Consider the following 19,561-nt stretch of genomic DNA (forward strand, 5'->3'; position numbering starts at 1 on the left):
TCCCTGGTGTTTGCCGTGAGCGGGAATCAAGCCCGGGTCGCCAGGTTTGTAGTGCAGCACGCTAACCGCTACACTACTGCTCCCCCGGGCACACACCCACTCCCCCGTGTACTTCCATGCGAGTTGTCATGGCGACATCACTGCCCCCCCACCGCTGAGCCGACACGATTCATCATCCTCATCGTCACGATTCATGGTAATTTCGTCATTTGTTTTTACTTTGCTTTGTCTTGTGCTTATATGCTCAAGTAGTGCATATCTTTTTGGCACCAATCTCTTATGTCGTTGTCAAACCATTATCTGTTGCATCTTCCTCGCTTTCCAGTTCCTTCCATTCAGAACACAGTACAACTTTTCCTCTGTTGTCCATCCTGCACATGTGTCCAAATAGTACCAGTTGCATTCTCACCACGACCTGCATCAGGTCTTCTCTGTGCAACGTTTTATTTAAATTTTTTTGCTGCTTTACATTTCCACGTAAATGCACTATCATTCGTGATGGCGGGTCTCCTCTGAAAAAAAAGCTAATAGCTCAGTGGGCTTTACTTGCTAAGCTAAAACATAGCTTAGTTTTAGTTGTATGTTTTGTTAAAGTTATTTGTTTTCATTTCCTATACTTTTCAATCCTATCTTGTTTTTGTATCGTTGTAATATTTTGACCCGCCTCGACTGGACATCTGTGAAGAAGAGCTTTATAGCGCAACCGAATCCTCCAGTATAAATAAATATTCTGATTCCGATTCATATGAGCTTAAGCAAACACCACGACAAATGCACACAGTTCCGCATGAGCATTATTGGTGTGTATCTCCTCCCCTTTTGGACGCCACGGTGACAAGACGCTAACCACCTCGCCTAGTATACAGGAGGTAATGGGTTCGATCCCGACCCTGACGCCTGTATATTTGGAGTTTGCATATTCTCCCCATGGTCGTGTCGATTTTTTTATGGGTCCTCCACTTTTTTTTCCCTCCACATTTACAATGAACATGCATTTAGGGTATTTAGCTACTGCTATGCATTTCCACGCGATAATCTGCTTAATTGAGCTATCATTGGTGGCCAGTTCACTCCTGAAAAAGAGAAATAGCTCCGTGGGCCTTACCCTGGTAACATGAAAGGTAGTTGAAGCAGTTTTGGGATTGCTTTTGGCATTGTGCTCGCCAGAAGGCACATACCCTCCTTTTGAGAATGAACGGGGGAAGACCCCTTTCTTCTCGGGTTTCTTGTTGGTCGCGTGTGTGCAGAGTGCCAGAGCGCATCGCCAGCGCCGCAGGGGGTGGCGGCGGCGGTCCCCCATCGGAGCCCCCCCCAGACCCCCAACAGGCTCAGGCCAAGAGGCAGGAGTCGGAGGCCAAGAAGGCCAAGGAGAAGGCGGACGCCATCTCACAGTTCGACCTCAACAACTACGCCAGTGAGTGTCGCGGTGGGCGAGGCGCGCTCATAGCTGCGAGGCTCCCGGTGGAAACTTGCTGGATGGCGTTCTCGGTTAGAGCACTCGGCTCTTAACCCGTTCCGGTTCCGATGACCTACGTGTACGTCATCGGAATGGAAATTTTATTTAGAGAGGCCAACTGCTTACGCGTTCCGAGATTCAGCGGTGAACGGGGACCCACCCTGCAACTTGCAGACGTGTCGGAACGGGAAACCATTCAATAAGTACTTGACCGAAAGACAAATGCAGCTGGGAGTGGTGCTGGCCACACAACCCTCCTTGTGTAGCATGCATTCCTTGATAGATGCTTGCAAACAGCATTTTCTTGGACGGTCTATGATGGTTGATGTGTGTGTGTGCGCGTTCACACCTGCCTGTTGTGTGCGTGTGTGCGTGCCCGCAGGCGTGGTGATCATCGACGATCACCCCCTGCTGAGCATGGAGGAGGCGGAGGACCCACAGAGCGCGGGCGCCGGCTTCACTCAGGTGCTGTCCAAGCGACAGAAGCGTCTCCAGGACAAGAAGGAGGAGCCCATCGCACCGGTAGAGCATGCCACTACGCCATACGGCATGACTTGCCCCCCAGCCCCCCTTGCCTCGTGTCTGCCACTCCTCTTATCCCCAACACATTTTTTTTAGAACCTTTTTTTTATTAAACGAGAGCCCGGTACAAAGCGCGAGTGACGGGGAGAGGAGGGGGGGTACAGATATTCGGCAGACGACAAACCCTGACGCCAGGTGCCCACGGGGGAGGGTGGTTGGGTGCACTGCCCCACTCCTCACGTAGTAAGGGAAAAGCGTAACAATCACTCAGTGATTGTTACGCATTTCTGCTTGACGTTTTGGATCGTTTGCGTTGGCCTGCTGGCTAAGTAAGGGCGCTTACGGCCACGTCAGATCACCTAAGATGGCACCGCTGAAATATTCGGATCAGTCCAGGTTCCAGCCGCCCGTTATTAATAACAAGGGCACACGTTTTGCCCTTACCCTGATTGCAAGTTTTCTCTGCCGTGCAGCGCCATCTGCAGATAAAATTGAAGCAGGTACTTGTGTCGGCATCTGACTGCACAAAGAAGCCAGCATGTTCAATTGTACTGGCGTCCATACGAGTTTTTTTGGGTTAGATCGCGTAAATATAAATGTGTCGTTAAACCCGCCACCACTCGACGCAGGCAATTAGTAAGGTTTGTCACATTAACAAAATAATTCGAGTGATGTTTCACCGTTCATTACAACCAGCGCCATCAGGTGACAGCCAGGATTGTGTGGAAAGATCCTCCTGTAAGAAAACCTCATGGATAATATTGGATGTGAAAGCCTCGGTGTTAAAATAACTTGGTGTATTCGACCCGCGAGGCCAAGGACATTTATTTCTCTGCCCATTCGATGAACACTCTTTGAAGGCATATCATTAGGTGCTTCACCGTGTGTGGATAAGAGGCGAATTGAAGAGATTTCAGAAGTCAGTCTGCTATATCACTAACTTGGGCCGTTATCTCACACAATGGGAAAGTTCCAAATAGAGATATGTCTCGTGTTAGGAATCTGATAGAACAATTAGGATGTTATTGTGGGGGAAAATGCTAGTTTGTGCTCTGCCTCAATCTTAACCATAATGGTGGGTTCCACTTGCGATGGTGAGCTAAATCCTTACTGTACGTGGGAGGAAACCAGAAAAGGGTGCCTTGTAAAAAAACCCGTGTATGAGGGCATGATGGCACTCAACCTACAACAGACATGATTACCACCTATTTGCCTTCCTGTAAACTTCTCTGGGCACCTCAATTAGAATTATGCAACCGAACGACATTTTCGGGGACCGACACGGAAAAAGTTGCACTTTTTCCTTTCACACAGTTCGCTGGTTTGTTGATGTCAATGACGCCGACGATCATGATGTCTGATCCCTGCCCTCTGTTCACACAGCAGGTGGCGACCAAGGGCCGCCCCGAGAAGGAAAAAAATCGCAACAGCAATAAGCTGCCTCCTCGCCTGGCTAAAAAGCAACAGCAGCAGACGCAGCAGCAGCAGGCTGCACAGCAACAGCAAGGGCAGCAGCCAGCCCAGCTGTTGGGAATTCAGCTGCAACAACAGCAACAGCAGCAGCTCCCAGCCCCCCCACAACAACCAAACCTGCAGCAACTTGGTCAACAGCAGCCAAGTCAGCAGCAGCAGCAGCAGCAGTCACAACCTCAACAGCAGCAGGGCAAAGTGCAAGAGTTTGGAATGAACGGAGCGAGTGATGCTGGAGCAGCTGTGGCTGTTCCCAGCAATGGAGCGCAGGCAGACGTTGGCAAGAGAGGTTTGTTGGGGTGGGAGGAGGTGAAATAAAATATTTAAAAATACTTTTTTTTTAACACGCTTTATTGAAATGTACTGTCCGAGCTGCCCCTCCCCCTTGCCCCCTTCCCCCATCGCCCCTCCTTCCACATCCCCCGCCCCTCGGCGTGGCTCCCCGAGGCTTGCCGTGACATAAGGGACCGTGGTGATTTACAGCCAACGTGAGTTGAGCGTGGACAATTAGAGCCGTAAAAAAGATTGTTTAAAAATATATATTTTAATGATAGAATATATTATTGTCATCAGTATGACATACCTATACCAAGTTTGCAGTCGATACGACATTGGGAAGGTGGTTGAAATTGAGTTACACGATTTGAGGATACGACAACAGACAGAGTTAAATAAAAGCGTGTTGAATGTTTAAAAATATATATTTTGTATTTTTTATGATTGAATATAGTCTTGTCATCAGTATGACATAAGTATACCAAGTTTGCAGTCGATAGCACATTGAGAAGTTGGTTAAAAGTGAGTTACAAGATTTTATGAGGATACGACAACAGACGAAGTAAGTTAAATAAAAGCATGTAAAAAAATGCTCAAATAGGATAGGATTATGGGAAATATCCTCATCGATTGTAATTCTCATTGGAAGGCATGTTACGTTAATTGTAAAACAGTTGGATTTTCACAGAGCGTTCGTCTTATTCCATTATGCTTTGAAACATAAACGTTCAGGTGAACGTTTAGCCCCTCTTCAACCTGGTAGAGTGTGGGCTCATGTAGTTGGATAATTCTGCTGAATCATAATAAAGCTATGTTTCAGAATTCTTGAGTTGATAATTACCAGAAGCACATCATAGTTGGAAACAAATGTTATCTTCTTGGTTCTTTCGGTAAAGTCACATTCTTTCGGTTAAGTCACGTAAAAAAAATGATGTTATTTCGAGTGTTGGAAATACATCTGTGTCAGGTCAACTGCAGTCGTAGCTTTATTTATTGTCTGATGAATCCCAAGTTTCTGCTACAATACTGTGTAATGGAATTAACAATGGGTTGCAAATAAGTAAACTGGCCTTAAATGAGTACCTGATGTGATGTGTAAACATCAGCACTGGGGAGACTATAAGACTGCCAGACGTGGTGCTGGCCACTGACCCCCTCGTGTGCCATAGCTGCTGCTCGCGAACAGCACTTTCCCCAACAGTCTTTTAAGTCTACACGGGGGGATCTTTTTCTGTGTCTTGATACATATCTTATGTGTTGGGCTGTGACTTAGATTGTGCTTTTGTGTCTTCGTGTTTTTCGTGTCTGCGCTTTAACTTTGTGTCCTCTCTCTGCGTGCGCATGCAGTTGGGCCTCTGATGGCAGCGCCCGTGCCGCCTCCTGTGAATGCGTGGAACAAGCCCCTGACAGCACGAGCCGGCTCCACGGAGGTGAGCCTCCCCCACTCGCACTGTGGGGCGACACGCATAGCACGCTCGCTCACACCCGCGATCATGGACGTGAAGACACGTACGCACGTGCGCGCACGGACACACACACACACGTGTATGCACTCGCACGCGTGGATAAGGTAAAGATCCCACCCTGTAGCCTTCAACAGATTGTTGTGGCAAGTGGTTCTGCTCGGGATATCTGGCCAACTGGTATTTTCATTGTTTTGAATGTGGGAAAAAACCCATATATTGGCCAGGGAAACACGGATATTGGAGGAAACAATCAAATTCTGCACAAACTGAATTTTTTAAACTTCCTTACATTACTGCCTTCGTGTGCAAGAGTTGACGGTCTTTTGTGCCCGTGTGAATTTCCCGCAGCTGGCCCCAGGCAAGGCAGAGGGAGGCACGGAACCCGCGCGGGAGGATGCCGTGGTGGTCTCTAGCCCCGCCATCCAGCAGACCCCTACCCAGCAGGTCCCTGGCCCCGCCCACCAGGTCCCTGGCCCCGCCCACCAGGTCCCTGGCCCCGCCCACCAGGTCCCTGGCCCCGCCCACCAGGCCGTCACAACCTCCTCCGCCCTGCTCGCCCCAAGCTCCGCCCAGCAAACTCCGTCGGGCTCCGCTCACGCTCCCAGCTCTGCGTACCAAGTCGTGGGCTCCACTCACCTGGTGTCGGGCTCTGCGCCCCCCCCCAGCGTAAGCTCGAGCCACATCGCTGGGCACGCCCACGCGGAGGTGCCTCCGGGCGGTGTGGAGGCAGTCGGAGGAGGTGCCGCAGGAGCCGAGCCCAAGGAGCAGAGAGCGCGGTCGTCGCGGGCCCAGCGCGAGCCGGTACGGAGCCCAGGGGTTTGCCGTCCGCATTATGTGCAGGTCCGGCACAAAGCCATAGCTGCACTGAGCTGGAGCCGAGTCTTATCTGTGAACTACTGGACATCTTTGGAACCTCATTTGCCAGTAGAAAAATATGATAATTGTTTTTTTTACCATTTTATCTGGCAACAAAACTGACAACTTTTTTGCAAGGAGTCATGTTTGCATAGACCACAATACCTGCAGGCGGAATGCAAAAAAAACACATAACTTTGATAATGTATGCACTGTCCTTGAAGTTGATTCGTCCACACCTGAGACAGCTTTCCTTAGAGCCTAGTCTCACATGGTGTTGGACCAGATGCGCCTTTTGGCATTCCGACTGCAGGTATTGTGGTCTATGCAAACATGACTCCTTGTAAAAAAGGTGTCAGTTTTGTTTCCAAATAAAAGGGTTAAAAAAACAATTATCATACTGGACATCTGTGATTAAGAACTTTTCGCTCATCATATTCCTCCAGTATAAATAAATATTCTGATTCTTAAGCTGAGAGTCTCAGTAGGCAGGCCATCCCTGCCAATAATGCCTACCGCCTACATAGTGTCCCGGTTCTTTCTCATACGCCGTGCCTCTTGTTCAGCAGACAATGTATGGACAGGGTTACACTGAAAACGTGCATTTTAAACACGTCGTGTGCTTGTGTGTGCGTGCCTCCTGCTGGTGTATGTGTGTCCCATGTGCTTGTGTGTGCGTGCCTCCTGCTGGTGTATGTGTGTCCCATGTGCTTGTGCGCACATCTGTTTTACTCGTGCACAATTGCTGTACATGTATGTTTATGTCCCATGTGAGTGTTCTTTCGTATGACAGCGTTGTATATTTGTGTGTGTGCACGCTTCCATTGTAGGTCTCGTGTCCCCATCCCCCTACACATCTGTGGTCATCGATCGAGTGTCCTTTGCACTCGTATGTACCAGGTTGACACATGAATCCTGTGTGTGGTGCGTGCGTTTCTTATAGGTTCGGGAGACTGCAAGCGATCGTGCTGATCCTACGCCAGGCCCCGTGGGGAAGGAGCGCTCGCTGAGGCAGAGGAGGGATGACACCCCGACGGGTGAGGCTACATGCGCGATCAGGCGCGATCTCACACACACACGTACGCCACACACACATACACCGCACACACTGAAGGTTCAATACACTTAGCGGAGAGGTTAATCCGTTCATTACGACTGCATTTTTAGTGGTTGTGCTGTACAGGTGTCTGATGTATTTGCGGGTTGTGTTGCACCTTGTTCAGCGCGATGTCTGACGTTTCACTCCACATGCTCTCAGAGCTTCCTCCTGAACTGAACTGGCTTTGGACATCATGTGAAAAAACAAACGGAGAACCGCAAACCACATCGGAGAGGGGATCTGTCCATTGTTAACGTCCTCAATATAAACAACAAGGCAATTCCTATGACTAATTGGGAATGGGACGCAAGCGTAGGATTGATCACCCTGTCGCTGGCCACCTTTGGGGAGGGTGTATAGTATGAAAGGCCGAAACACCCTAGGAACCAAAGGTTCACTACTGACGATGCGCTCCCCAAATTTCACCAGGCTCATTGTTCATGAAATCTTGGAAGTGCTTGCACAAAGGATAGTAACATCTCATCCTGTGTTCTTGGAATCAGGTATCTTCATACCGGGGACTCGTGGCACTTCAGTGAGACTAACTCCACCAAATTAAGGCGGCAACCACCAAAGTCGTGTCTTTCTCTGATTGTCTCTCAAAGCAAAACATAGCTGAGGCCACACGGCGCAAGCGGGCAGCAGTGCGATCACGTTTCCTGCGAGTCACTGCAGCCAAGGCTTTCGTTATTGGGGCGTGACGCAGGCTGCGCTATGCGTGTCTTTGCAGCAGCAGCAGCAGCAGCAGCAGTTGGAGGTGGTGGCAGCACCACCGGTGTTGGCAACAACGGTGTCGCCGGTAGTGGAGGAGTGGTGCTGGGTGGCAAGATAAGCCCGGTCGCCGTCGGAGCGGAGACTGTGAGCGTCGCGCTGACCGGGGTTGAAGCACCTGAGTTTGTTCCCAGCCAGCCACCGTGTTCATCGGAGGAGCGTCGGCAGCATGGCCACGCTGCCATTAAGGTAATGGGCATATCAAGTCCTCTTGTCTCCTTCCTCAGGGGGTGGCGCTTGTATTCATCGTGACCTTCGGTCACAGCTAGAAATGTAGATAAAAATGTACAGCCCATTGCCAGACACTTCTGATTTAGAATTGTTGCCCAAGTTATCAGTGTTTGCTTGTGTGTGTGTGTGTACAACCTTTATATCAATCCACTGCTGAAGGAAGGCCTTGCCACACTGTATGAGTAGTGTGGGTTTTTGCCATACTTCATCATACTGGTCAGGGTGGGTTGGTGAATGTGATGTACAGCGCACCACAGATATTGCTGAACTGCCATCTCGTGCTCAAAGTAGTCCCCCCCGCAACTTGGCCCCCCATTAAAATGTTATCCAGACTCAAACTTGCTTAGCTTCTAATGGGAGACCCGGAAGAATTCCAGGTGATGTTGTCAAAGGCCAGGGTATCACAATTGATCAACGTATCCCTATTGTCGCCGCTCTGTGTATCTGTGTCTCCGTTTACAGGAAACCGTGAATGTGTACACGTCGACTGCTGTATCGACGGAACCCCTGCCGGCCCATGACCCCACCGCACTGGACACATCGCTCGTGTCTACTGTGAGCCTCCCGTCGCACGCAGATAAATCTGCCCAAATGTCACCACGCGACCTTCTTTGTGCACCGTGACAGGGGCTGGGTGTCGAGGCGGTTCGGGTGCTGGACTTTGCATTAGGGGAAGTTTTTCATAAGAAGTCGTCTGTATTAGTTGTGCAATGCATAGATTGACTCTCCCCTCCCTCTTCCCCCACGACAGAAATGTAAGATCTTCACCACTGACTTGGCACTTCCAACAGAGGTTAATGCCACTCGATGTGTGTGTTTGAATCCCCCAACTATTATATTAACTCACGACTTTTTGTGAATGTGTGTTGAGCACTCCTGCCACACCGGGATAGATGTGGAATTGGTCACTTTAAAGAAATAATCTTAAGAAGTCACCGACTTGTAAGATGCATTCCAAAAGACACATGTTATTTTGTATGAAGGAACACGAGCTATGCGTTCCTTGCTGTTTTATACGATTTGGATGCATTATTAATCCGTTAAAACAAACTTTTAACATCACAAATGGCTACACCATAGTGCTCGAGTGATGTCACCGAGGTGCGAAAATGATGGACTTAACCATAATTCGAATTTCTTTTTGGCGTTCACAAATTGTTCAAACTCATGTCAGACAGCGCACGACTCAGTCTAGGTGTGCACCTTGAAGATGAAAAAAACTAAAAGTCATTGCTTCTTTAATTTGATATTCAAAGGACCCTGGATCTTTGGGGAAATCTCAGTCATGTGAATGTGCTCTTCTGTTCATCTGTGTGTGGGGGAGCTTGCCCAATAATCATGCGACTCAAGTGTGTGTGTGTGTTGGGAGTGGTCAGCTCATTCGCATTGCTGCCTCTGTGTTTTTTTCCTTTGCAGGTGCCCATCCCACGAACTGTCCCACGCAGCAGCAGTAACAGCAGCATCATTCCTGGGGCTCTGTCTGCAGCTGACCTCACGCTAAAGGTCAGCACAGACTCGCACAGGCTTGCACGCTCGCACTTGTACGCAAGAGCACACGTACAGAGATCTAAGGTGCAGAGCCTCCATTTCGCATGCTAAACCTAAGGGGCAAGTGCTCTTGCCAAGCACCGACCCGTAAAAGTAGAGAGGCCATCATTGACTAGTTAATAAAGGCATGATGAACTTCCAGTAAAAGTCAGTGGCACCCACAAGGTATTTAGAGCCAGTGTATTTGTGGCAATGTGCCTATGTACGTTGAACTTTTTTCGCACCGTATGTAGTCGATCATACTAATCGGAGGTGCAGAGGAAGGTTTGTGTGGGTGGGTGGGTTCGTGTTGTGTGGGTTAGTTTGGGTGGGTTTGGTTGGTTGGTTTGAGTAGCAATGGTTATGCCCCATATTTATCCTGGAATGTCTTGGTGAGCCGACAGATTCATTTAGGTAGATTCTGAAAGAAGATGTTTGGCCAGTTTCTTTTCAGAAGTTGGAAATGAATCTAGTTGCTTATTGTGATTATTCCAGACCTACTTTGCTGCGCTTTTATCATCTGGCCACGTCTCAGCCCAGCATGTCTTATAGTACACGATGATGTCTGCATGATGCACCGTGCCTGCCTTCCACAGTGCGGGATCACGGGCGCGTGCCACCACATCGGCGGCGCATATTATTATTTTTTTACCGGCGGCACGTTCCACACTGACCCAAGCGTCGACACGAACCGTTGCGTCCGCTCGCAGATGGAGTCGGCACGGAAGGCGTGGGAAAACTCTCCGCGCCTGGGCGGTGGCGGCGAGCCGGCGCCGGTGCTCCCACCGGCGGGGCCCCCCCCGCCACCCCCCACCGCGGCCAGCACCGTGGCGGTCAACGTCGTGGCGGCACCAGGGCCCGGCGGGCCCGTGGGGCCCCTCGTCTCGCCCCGGGACAGCATGGGGCCTGCTGCATACGGCGGCTACGTGGGCACCATGTCGATGGCCGACGCCGGTGTCTCTTCCATACCCGGTGGGTTGCACTGAGGTCGCCAGCGTTTCCACGACGGGTCCGTCGGGAGCACGCACCAGAGCCTCTTGTGCCGTCACCAGAATGGTTGACGGAAGCCGAACGGTAGCACGGTTTGCCCACGCAGTTAAAACTTTTGATTGTTTTACTCTGCTTCGTTTGTGTGTGGACTGACGTAATTCGTACGGTATAATATGTGGCACATGTGTGAACGCCCGCGTGACTTGGGATAAATGTTCGGCCACGGATAACATCATTACTACCTGAACCTGTCCTGGGCACTTGGTGAGGTCACGTCGAATGTGATCATCAGCATTGGTTGATTTGAAGATGGTGGCTATGCGTGATGCTGGCCACCACCATTCCCTCCTGTGCCTTGGCCGGTCTTACCTTAGATGTACCTTACGGAGAAATTTGGCTTCCAGTTTGACCAAAACGTGTTCCCGTGTGCCCGCAGTGAGCTACCACGGGGTGGTGGTGTCATCCTCATCCGCGTCTTCGCTCGCGGCCAAACCCAACCTGATGACCTCTGAGCACGCCAGCAACATCTGCAAGGTGAAGCCACAACAGCAGCTCCAGCAGCAGCAGCAACAACAGCAGCAGCAGCAACAACAGCAGCAGCAACAGCAGCAACAACAGCAGCAGCAGCAACAACAGCACCAACAGCAAGCTCAACAGGCTGCCAGCCAGCTGTCCCTCATGCCGCAGCTCACCCAGATATCACAGCTTTCGCAGTTGTCCCAGCTGAGCTGTGCGCCGTCCATGATGCACCAGCAGCAACAGCAGCTGTACCTTTCTCAGCCAGGACCAGGTGAGTGGCCAGTGTTGAGAGGATGATGTGGAAAGTAATCTTTAACTCATTGCATGAGGTGTTCGAAGTATCCAAACATATTCTCCCGTGCATGATGTTTTAAAGTACCGATTGCTTCTGTTAACAAGATTCGAAAGTCGTCCTGCTGAAATAAGCGTTGGTACAGCACTCCTCTTCATTTAGTGGACATGAGCTGTCAGCGGTATAAAAATCCACATTCCCATAATGGGGACCAGTCTCAATATAGGATGACCACCATTGATTTCCCATAGTGGTACTTTGGTTTAACATCAGAGGGAAGATGATGGGCTAAGTTGACCTAGCTGGTGCTTAACCTTAGTACCTTCCAATTCTAACCCCAATGCTCCGCACTTGGTGCCGCTCGGCTCTATTGGACATTTTTGTCGACGTGACCTGGGCCTTTTGTTTGACTTTCGCCTTTCCTCTTGCAGCCCCCACCGGACAGTTCCCGACGTACTACCACGTGGACACGTCGCACCTGTTCCCGATGCAGCAGGCACGCGTTGGGGGCGGCCCCCCAGCCATGCAGCAGGGCCAGGCCTACCAGGGCGGGCCGGGCGGTGGGGCGGCTCCACCTGGGCCCCCTCCCGGCCCACCCCAGGCCATGCACCACCAGCCCCAGATGCCCTTCTCGCTGTACTCGCAGCAGCTGGGCCAGCAGCAGGCTGTGAGCCAGCCTGCACCGCCGCAGGGGCCTGAAATGTTTGGGCCGTCTCTGCAGCTGTTCCGGTGAGCGTGGCCGTGCTTTGTTGCCGGGTGTCGCTGGAAATGTGCGCTCGGCTTGGTTGCGTGAAGGCTGCCGACGTTTAAAGAAAGACGCGACGCAAAAAAATACCTCTTAACCTAACAGATGTACACCTCCGCTGATTGTGACTTCACTCGTGCCGTTCCCTCGGTTGATGTTTAACTAGCGATTCCCGTTTCGTGCGCAGGTCCGGCCAGGCCTTCCTGCAGCCAAGCCTGACGCAGCCGTCGGCGCTGGTGCTGTCGGCCGGCAACCCCCCAAAACCCCTGTACGGGGGAGGCTTCGCGTCAGACATGGGCAAACAGTACAGCCAGGCGGCCCCCCAGCCTGCACCGCCACCACCGCCGCACCAGCCTCTGCCCGCCTTCATCTATGAGCAGACGCCAATGATGGACTCGAGTCACCTCATGCAGGTGCCTGTCTGTCTGCGATGCAGGGCCTGGCGTGCGTGTGTATCTCTCGTTGAATGCGGGGTGGTCGGAGCGTGCGCGCGAATGTGTAGTGTCGTGCATGCCAATTTAGTCTGTTTGGTGGTTTGTCGCGTGTTTGTGCATGTGGTGAACATCAGCACCACAGACTAAAGCAGCCCCACACTCGACCATTCATAGGTGCTGACTCACACCACTTGTCCGGGCAATCTCTACAGCTCATTGGGGGGTGATTGTGTGTGTGTGCGCGTGTGTCCGTGTGTGCGCGTGTGTACGTGTGTGCGCGTGTGTCCGTGTGTGTGCACGTACGCATGTACGTGTGTGCGCGTGTGTGCGCGTGTGTCCGTGTGTGCGCGTGTGTCCGTGTGTGTCCGTGTGTGCGCGTGCACGTACGCGTGTGCGTGCACGTACGCGTGTGCGTGCACGTACGCGTGTGCGTGCACGTGTGTGTGTGTATGCGGGCTCCCCCCAGGCACGACAGGGCATGGGCCAGCTCGGCGTGTACTCCCAGCCCCAGCAGAGTGGCTTCTACGCCACCTCGCAGTCGCCGGCAGCCACCCTGCAGCACATGGGGCTGCCCATGCAGGGATACGGAGGCACCCAGCAGACGCTCATCGCCCTCCAGGGGTAAGGGCTGTGTGCGAGGAATGAGCGCCCGCCTGTGTTTCGTTCACAGAGACTTTGCTCTGTCGTCCAATACAAATGTATTGAAAACTCATCTTGATTGAAAAGTCAATTTGTTGAGAACTGCTTTTTGTATTTAGTTTGTGATCCTTTCCCTGTACCTCCGATTTGCATGGTTGGCTATGTACGGTGCGAAAGAAGTTCAACATACGTCGTATGGCCCATTTTAATTAATGGTGTTGTCGGTTGAAGATTGCACATCCTTAGGCGATAGCTGTTTTGCCACGTGAGTACCACCATTCCACAGTTTAATTTAGCGTCTTCCCACAGGGCTGCATGGAACCTGTGGAGAGAAGGCTTTTGGAGGGGGAGGGCACAATTTGGATGGCACAATCCAGAATAACGCTGTCATGTGTGTGCATCCAAAGCTCCCTGTTCTGGCTTCCAGACCCAGATTTAAAACTTCACTCGCGAGGACAAAAGACTTTGAGCGTTACACTCAAGTTCAATCGTTGTAGCACCCGCGTACATTTTAACAAGCCGCTGCAATGATATTGTTCGAGCACTCTCATGGCACACCTGACTGAGAAGACGAGACAAATATTATGGAACTACTCTGGTAGTGGGTGTGCAGGCATAACTCAGGGGGGTAATAAACGATGATCATTAATCCTGCTTTAACAGGATGTTTCCCTGTTATAACCAGCGTGGGCCATTATTCTCGGCCGATCCAGCCACGGAACCTACGCGCACCTTTCGGACGCTCGGCTGTTGCTGCTGTTGCCGCCACATCGCTCTCATTGAGGACTGGTTTGTGTCTCGCAGGATGTCGCAGCCATCGATGGCGGTTCCGCAGAATAGAGGTGTCCTCGCGCATGCGGCGCCGCGAGCCATCTCCAACCAGGTCCCACGCTACACGCCCAGCCAGCACAAGGCAAGCCGCGCACACGCCTGTGAACCGTCGTCGATGTCATCAGCCGCGGTCTTGTGGGCAGTGACGTGCCCCAGTGGCAGCGCGTTCGCCGCTTGCTGTGGAAGTACACGGCACGATTACAGCGGCCGCCCTCAATATTAATGCAGTTGGTTGTAATTAACATAACAATTTTGATTTAAAGGACTGCTGGGATTCATATTCTTGGTTCTTTCGTGACTTCACCGAAAGAACCAAGAATATAAACATAACTGTCACCACACCATGTGCTTCATGGTGGCGAAATGTTAACTACCTCGCCTGGTATACAGGAGGTCGTGGGTTCGATCCCGACTCTCACGCCTGTATATTTGGAGTTTGCGTGTTCTCCCCGTGGTTGCATTGATGTTTCTCAGAGTCCTCCGGTTTTTCCCCTCCACATTTAGAAGCATGCATTTAAGAGTATTTGGATGCTATAAATTTCCACATGATGAGCCACTTCGTTGAGCTATCACTTCTGAAAAACAGCTGTGTAGCTCAGTCAGCCTTACCTGCTAAAATAAAAAGAGTAAATGGTTAAAAATCCCGTGACGCTATTCGCAAAAGTAGACCATGGTGTTGACGGCGTCATGGTCCAAATTAGAATAATTGTAATCTATCACAATCATTTTACCACTGCTGTAAAGATACCGAGGCTTTCCTGGGTAAACGAGCATAATAATAAGGAAATTAAATCCTCCCAAAGCCGTCGCCCTCTCTCTGTTATGCAATGCAATCGTTCTTCTGCTCATGCACACTGCCATGTTAGCAGTTTCCAGCAAAACCCTCATGACGTTCACTCGTGTGTTGATGTCACCAGTGTAACACTGCGGTGCCATTACAATAAATCGTTTGAGCATAAGCCGGTTGGCCTGGAGGGAAGCATTTATTAACCCGATGGTTTGTTTGCACACCCACCCCATAACCAGATTTTCCAGGTGTCGGATTATGGCATGGCCGGAGAGGTGAAACATCACACTCCTCCGCAAACTCCGCACGGCAACACCCCGGCTACGAGCCCCTTCAGGTAGCTTGGCTCGCGCTGTGACACAAAGCAACAGAAACGAACACAAAGATCCCCTGTATAGCCTTTACCAGACTGTTGGGGCAAGTGCTGTTCGTGAGCACATTAAGGCTTGCACGGCTCATGAGGCGGATGTTTGCAAATACCTTTGGCTCCCCAATGCTGTTGTTTCCAAACCAAAACCAGGTACTTGTTAAAGGCTGAGTCGACCTAGGGGAGGCCCTGCCCCCTTTCAGATATTCGCCACTTCTGTTGGCATTGAGCGGGAATATAGCGAGTACCACATCACATACAGCGCACACCACATGCCATACAGATATCGACCACCCCTCGCATAAATGTTTTACCACGCCGCATACAGCACACCGCACCACATATAGCACTGAGAACCTCATAAAGCTTTCGGCACCACATGCCACACCATGTACAGCTCGCACCATGCTACACAACACACCATGTCGAGTGCACACCTTGCCAACAGGCATGATGCAGCACACCATCCCATTCACGGCACGCACACCCATTGATAATGGTACAATGTAGCATACAAGGTTTTGCAGTGTACAGCACCGAACACCACTATATAGGGGCACCACGGTGGCGAGATGTTAACTGCCTCGTCTGTTATACAGGAGGTCGTGGGTTCGATCCCAACGCTGACGCCGGTAGGTTTGGAGTTTGCATGCTGTCCCAATGGCCCCGTGGATTTTTCTCCTGGGACTCTGGTTTTTCCTAAGCATTTAGAAACCTGCTTTGAGATTATTTTGCTGCTATAAATGACCACACGATAAGCCACTTCGTTGAGGTATCATTTGTGGCTAAGTCGCTCATGAAAAAAAGCAATGCAGCTCAGTGGTCCTTACCTGGTAAAATATTTGTTTTTTATTAGTTTAGTTTCGCATGATTGTGTAATAACGTTGCGTGTGTTTTCACTGATGTGTATGTGCGTGTGGTTCAGGCCGGGTTCTATCAGTCCCGGTTTGGCCGGGAGTTCCTCGACTAAAGGTTCAGGGGTCGGCAAAACTGGGGGAGGCCCCCCACAATCCACCCGTGTGGGCCAACCTTTCACACAGGTCTACCAGCACCAGGTGAGCACGTGTGTGGGCTTCTGGGTGTCTTAGTGCGTGTGTGAAGTTGTGTGTGTGGTACAGATACAATGGGAGGCTGATCGATGCCCGGGTGCGGTCAAGGAGTGGCTGCCTATTGGTCAACCACGTTATGTATGCCGATGATCTCGTAATTGCGACTCACTCAGAGGAGGAGTTGGAGGCGCTGCTGCTGAACCTGGAGTATGCCACTAAGAGGTGGTGGGGCCTTACCATCAGACTCACCAAAACGAAGCACCTGCCTGGGTATATTTTACCATCGGGTACTCCACCCTCACAACTCCCAATCGGTGATGGGGCAGTTGTGGAGAGAGTGGAGAGTTTCCCATACCTGGGCAGTATGCTCATGACCGGCTCCGGTTTAACAGCAGAGGTCTCACTCCGAATCAGCCGAGTGGCACTATCTTTTCATCGGTTGCGTAACGCTGTGTGGAAACTACCTGGTCTGTCGCTCTGCACGAAGCTTCGGGTCTTCTCGGCCACAGTCATTCCCTCCCTTCTCTATGCTTGCAAAACGTGGACCCCCCTAATGGAACATCTTTGACGGTTAGAAACATTTAGGCTGGCCTGCCTACGATCAATCCTGGGTTTAACCAGGCTGGATTGTGTGAGGAGCTCACAAATCCTCGAAAGATCTGGACAAAGTCCCATCGGTGAGCTCCTCCGGCAGGCAAGGCTGCGTTGGCTGGGCCATGTAGCCCGCATGCCCAATCACCGCATGCCAAAAGAGCTTTGTTCGGCCGGATCGAGGGGGCTAAACGGACGCAGCACGGGCTAGAGAAGAGATGAAGTGATGTGGTACAGGAGGATGTGGAGCTAAGTGGACTTGCCGATGACTGGTACCAGCGGTGTCAAGATCGGTTTCTGTGGAGGAGGCTCGTGAAGGACGCTGCTGGGCAGTTGGAGGCAGTCGTCCTCCAACAACGGAGGGCGGAGGAGGGACGCTCACAACAACGAGCTTTGCGCCGGGTGGCTAAATCACAGCAAGTTGGCACAGTAGGGGGCACAGGTGGTGCATCAGCCAGTCATCTCAGTCAGTCGACCCGTGGCACCTGGGTCTGCCCCGTGACCTCCTGCCAGCGGGCGTTCAACACTTCATGTCGCCTCAACGTGCACATAGCCTGGCACAAGCGTCGTGGTAACGTCACCGCCACTTCGTGGCGAATGGCGGTTGTTGTATATGTACAAGTGAGCGTTGGTGAGTGTCTTAATCCGTGATAGTGCAGTGGTTAGCACACTTACAAACTGAAGAATCTGAATTTGATTTTCTTTCACAATTTACATAAACGGCAAGTGATGTCTGAACCGGTTCTGGACCACCTTCAGGTCGTCTTAGACTTAAACGAGCACCTATTGCAGGGTGTCCACAACAGAACTGTGGGGAGACAAAGGTCACCACCGCGAGTGGTGCTTGTCACCACCGCTTGATGTGCCGTGACTTTCTTAGTAGGTGCTTTCAGCATTGCCCTGAAGTCTGCAGGAAGTCTTGTTAATCGGTATGTGTACATTAGCACTGAAGAAGAGACAAAGACTCCGTACATTAACTTGTGCATGCCAAACAATTCTAATTAGATTTTCTGCTTGCGCGCTGAAAATTAAGTACAGTCATTCCTAGTTTTAGCGTGGTCGACGCGTTCCTGAAAAGTGCCGTATTCAGCAAAAATGTGTTCAGCGAGGGATTACTGTATATGCATTACGGGGCATAAATAAATAATGACATGGAAATTATAATGACATGGACTATAAAATCAGCCTGCAGCCTATCCACAACCTCCTGTATACCAGGCTGGAGGTAGTTAACGTCTCGCCACTGCGGTGCCGACACAGTAACAGTGCAATGAGTCCTTGCGGCGAATCTGGGTGTGAGCGCAGGACCTTCATGTTCGCTTCCCTCCACAGGCGCCCCGACCCCCGCCAGTGTCATCCCTGAGCACCTCTGCATCGCCGTTCTCCCCGGTGACGCCCATTCAGCGCTACACCGTGCCGGCTCCCACCCAGGCAGCCCCACCGGCCGCGGCCCCGGTTAACGTGGCCGCCACGTCCGGCACGCAGGCGGCCGGCGTCGTTGTCGTCGCCGCCGCCGCCCCTCCAATGTCCCAGCGTCCCGTGAGCGCCCAGGTAATGGCACGCCACACAGCGTCCCACCACATTCGTGGGTGCTTGGGTTATTCTACAGACATTTTGCCGTGTATTGTCACTGGTTCCTTGGGCTGAATGCACGTTTGTGGCAGTTGAATTGCCTCTTCATCTCACGAATGTGCTTGAAATTGATGACAAACGATTGCACGTGCTTCTTAGACCAATACAAAACATAAACGGTCAATGTGACTCGGTGCTAAATCTTACATTGGGTGCTGCTCAATATTGGCATGAACACGCTGGTTTCTTCCTCCAGCAGTGGCTTTAAAACTCTTTGGTTTGGCTGGGCCCCCACAGGTTCCCATGCCCCCCACTGGCCCCCCTCCAATCGCCACCACCCTCCCCAGGTTACAATATAGAGATCACGTGTTCAACGCCTCTAGTCAGCCTGGTGTCAGTGCGTTTTGTGTTAAGGCAAACTCATGGCAAGTGGAAGTTTTCAAAGTGTTAAATATATTCTATTAACTGTTTGCACCCTTTGTGTTAAGTGCTACGCTCGCACATTACTGCTACACATGCAGACACGCGGCTATGTTAATGTGTAGCTGATACAGAGTTGCATGTTACTGCTTTGTGCACACACATGCTCCCGTTGTTAAGTCCACTGCTACAACTGTACCAACACTGAGTTGCATTGCACACAGGGTCTTTTTTTTCACTGTTGCGTTGACCCATGCGCGCCCTTGATACACGCGTGCGCGCACGTACGCCTCCGCGTGCGCGCACGTACGCCTCCGCGTGCGCGCACGTACGCCTCCGCGTGCGCGCACGTACGCCTCCGCGTGCGCGTACACGCTCGCGTTCGCTGAAACACCGCTGCTGTGTCCCCAGGGACAGGGTGGGGGCCGAAGCAGTGGGGGGGGAGCCCCACCCCCATCACTGGGCCCAGCCGTGGGGGGGGGGCAACCACCCGCAGCCTCGCTGGGGGGCCCGGCGAGCGTGCGCCCCGGCGTCACGCACGGAGCGCCCTTACCCCGCGTCACCGACCAGATCAAGGTGAGGATGGATCCAAACCTGGTTTGTCCTTGGGTATGGAAAAGGTGAGCCCCTCTGTGTCGGGCGGGGGGGGGAC

At 51.6% G+C, this 19,561-nt stretch overlaps 1 protein-coding gene across 8 annotated transcripts in view; it reads left to right on the forward strand.

Moving 5' to 3' along the window:
* The window catches only part of LOC133348637 (protein PRRC2C-like), a 97,438-nt gene that overhangs the window by 71,455 nt on the left and 6,422 nt on the right, over positions 1 to 19,561 (forward strand). Inside the window, exons 24-42 of one of the 8 annotated variants that reach the window (XM_061561562.1) lie at positions 1,248 to 1,414; positions 1,839 to 1,978; positions 3,362 to 3,737; positions 5,072 to 5,154; positions 5,539 to 5,991; positions 6,989 to 7,082; positions 7,875 to 8,104; positions 8,609 to 8,701; positions 9,563 to 9,649; positions 10,270 to 10,645; positions 11,100 to 11,453; positions 11,906 to 12,203; positions 12,407 to 12,632; positions 13,120 to 13,274; positions 14,097 to 14,205; positions 15,150 to 15,247; positions 16,203 to 16,332; positions 18,250 to 18,468; positions 19,321 to 19,485. In XM_061561562.1, coding sequence (XP_061417546.1) covers positions 1,248 to 1,414; positions 1,839 to 1,978; positions 3,362 to 3,737; positions 5,072 to 5,154; positions 5,539 to 5,991; positions 6,989 to 7,082; positions 7,875 to 8,104; positions 8,609 to 8,701; positions 9,563 to 9,649; positions 10,270 to 10,645; positions 11,100 to 11,453; positions 11,906 to 12,203; positions 12,407 to 12,632; positions 13,120 to 13,274; positions 14,097 to 14,205; positions 15,150 to 15,247; positions 16,203 to 16,332; positions 18,250 to 18,468; positions 19,321 to 19,485 — 3,853 coding nt within the window. The remainder of the gene's footprint in view (positions 1 to 1,247; positions 1,415 to 1,838; positions 1,979 to 3,361; positions 3,738 to 5,071; positions 5,155 to 5,538; positions 5,992 to 6,988; positions 7,083 to 7,874; positions 8,105 to 8,608; positions 8,702 to 9,562; positions 9,650 to 10,269; positions 10,646 to 11,099; positions 11,454 to 11,905; positions 12,204 to 12,406; positions 12,633 to 13,119; positions 13,275 to 14,096; positions 14,206 to 15,149; positions 15,248 to 16,202; positions 16,333 to 18,249; positions 18,469 to 19,320; positions 19,486 to 19,561) is intronic. The other 7 variants (XM_061561563.1, XM_061561565.1, XM_061561567.1 and 4 more) reach the window with 7 other exon arrangements.

Source organism: Lethenteron reissneri, chromosome 27, assembly GCF_015708825.2.
Source record: "Lethenteron reissneri isolate LAM-NWPU_2019-01 chromosome 27, ASM1570882v1, whole genome shotgun sequence".
NCBI classification, from domain to species: domain Eukaryota; kingdom Metazoa; phylum Chordata; class Hyperoartia; order Petromyzontiformes; family Petromyzontidae; genus Lethenteron; species Lethenteron reissneri.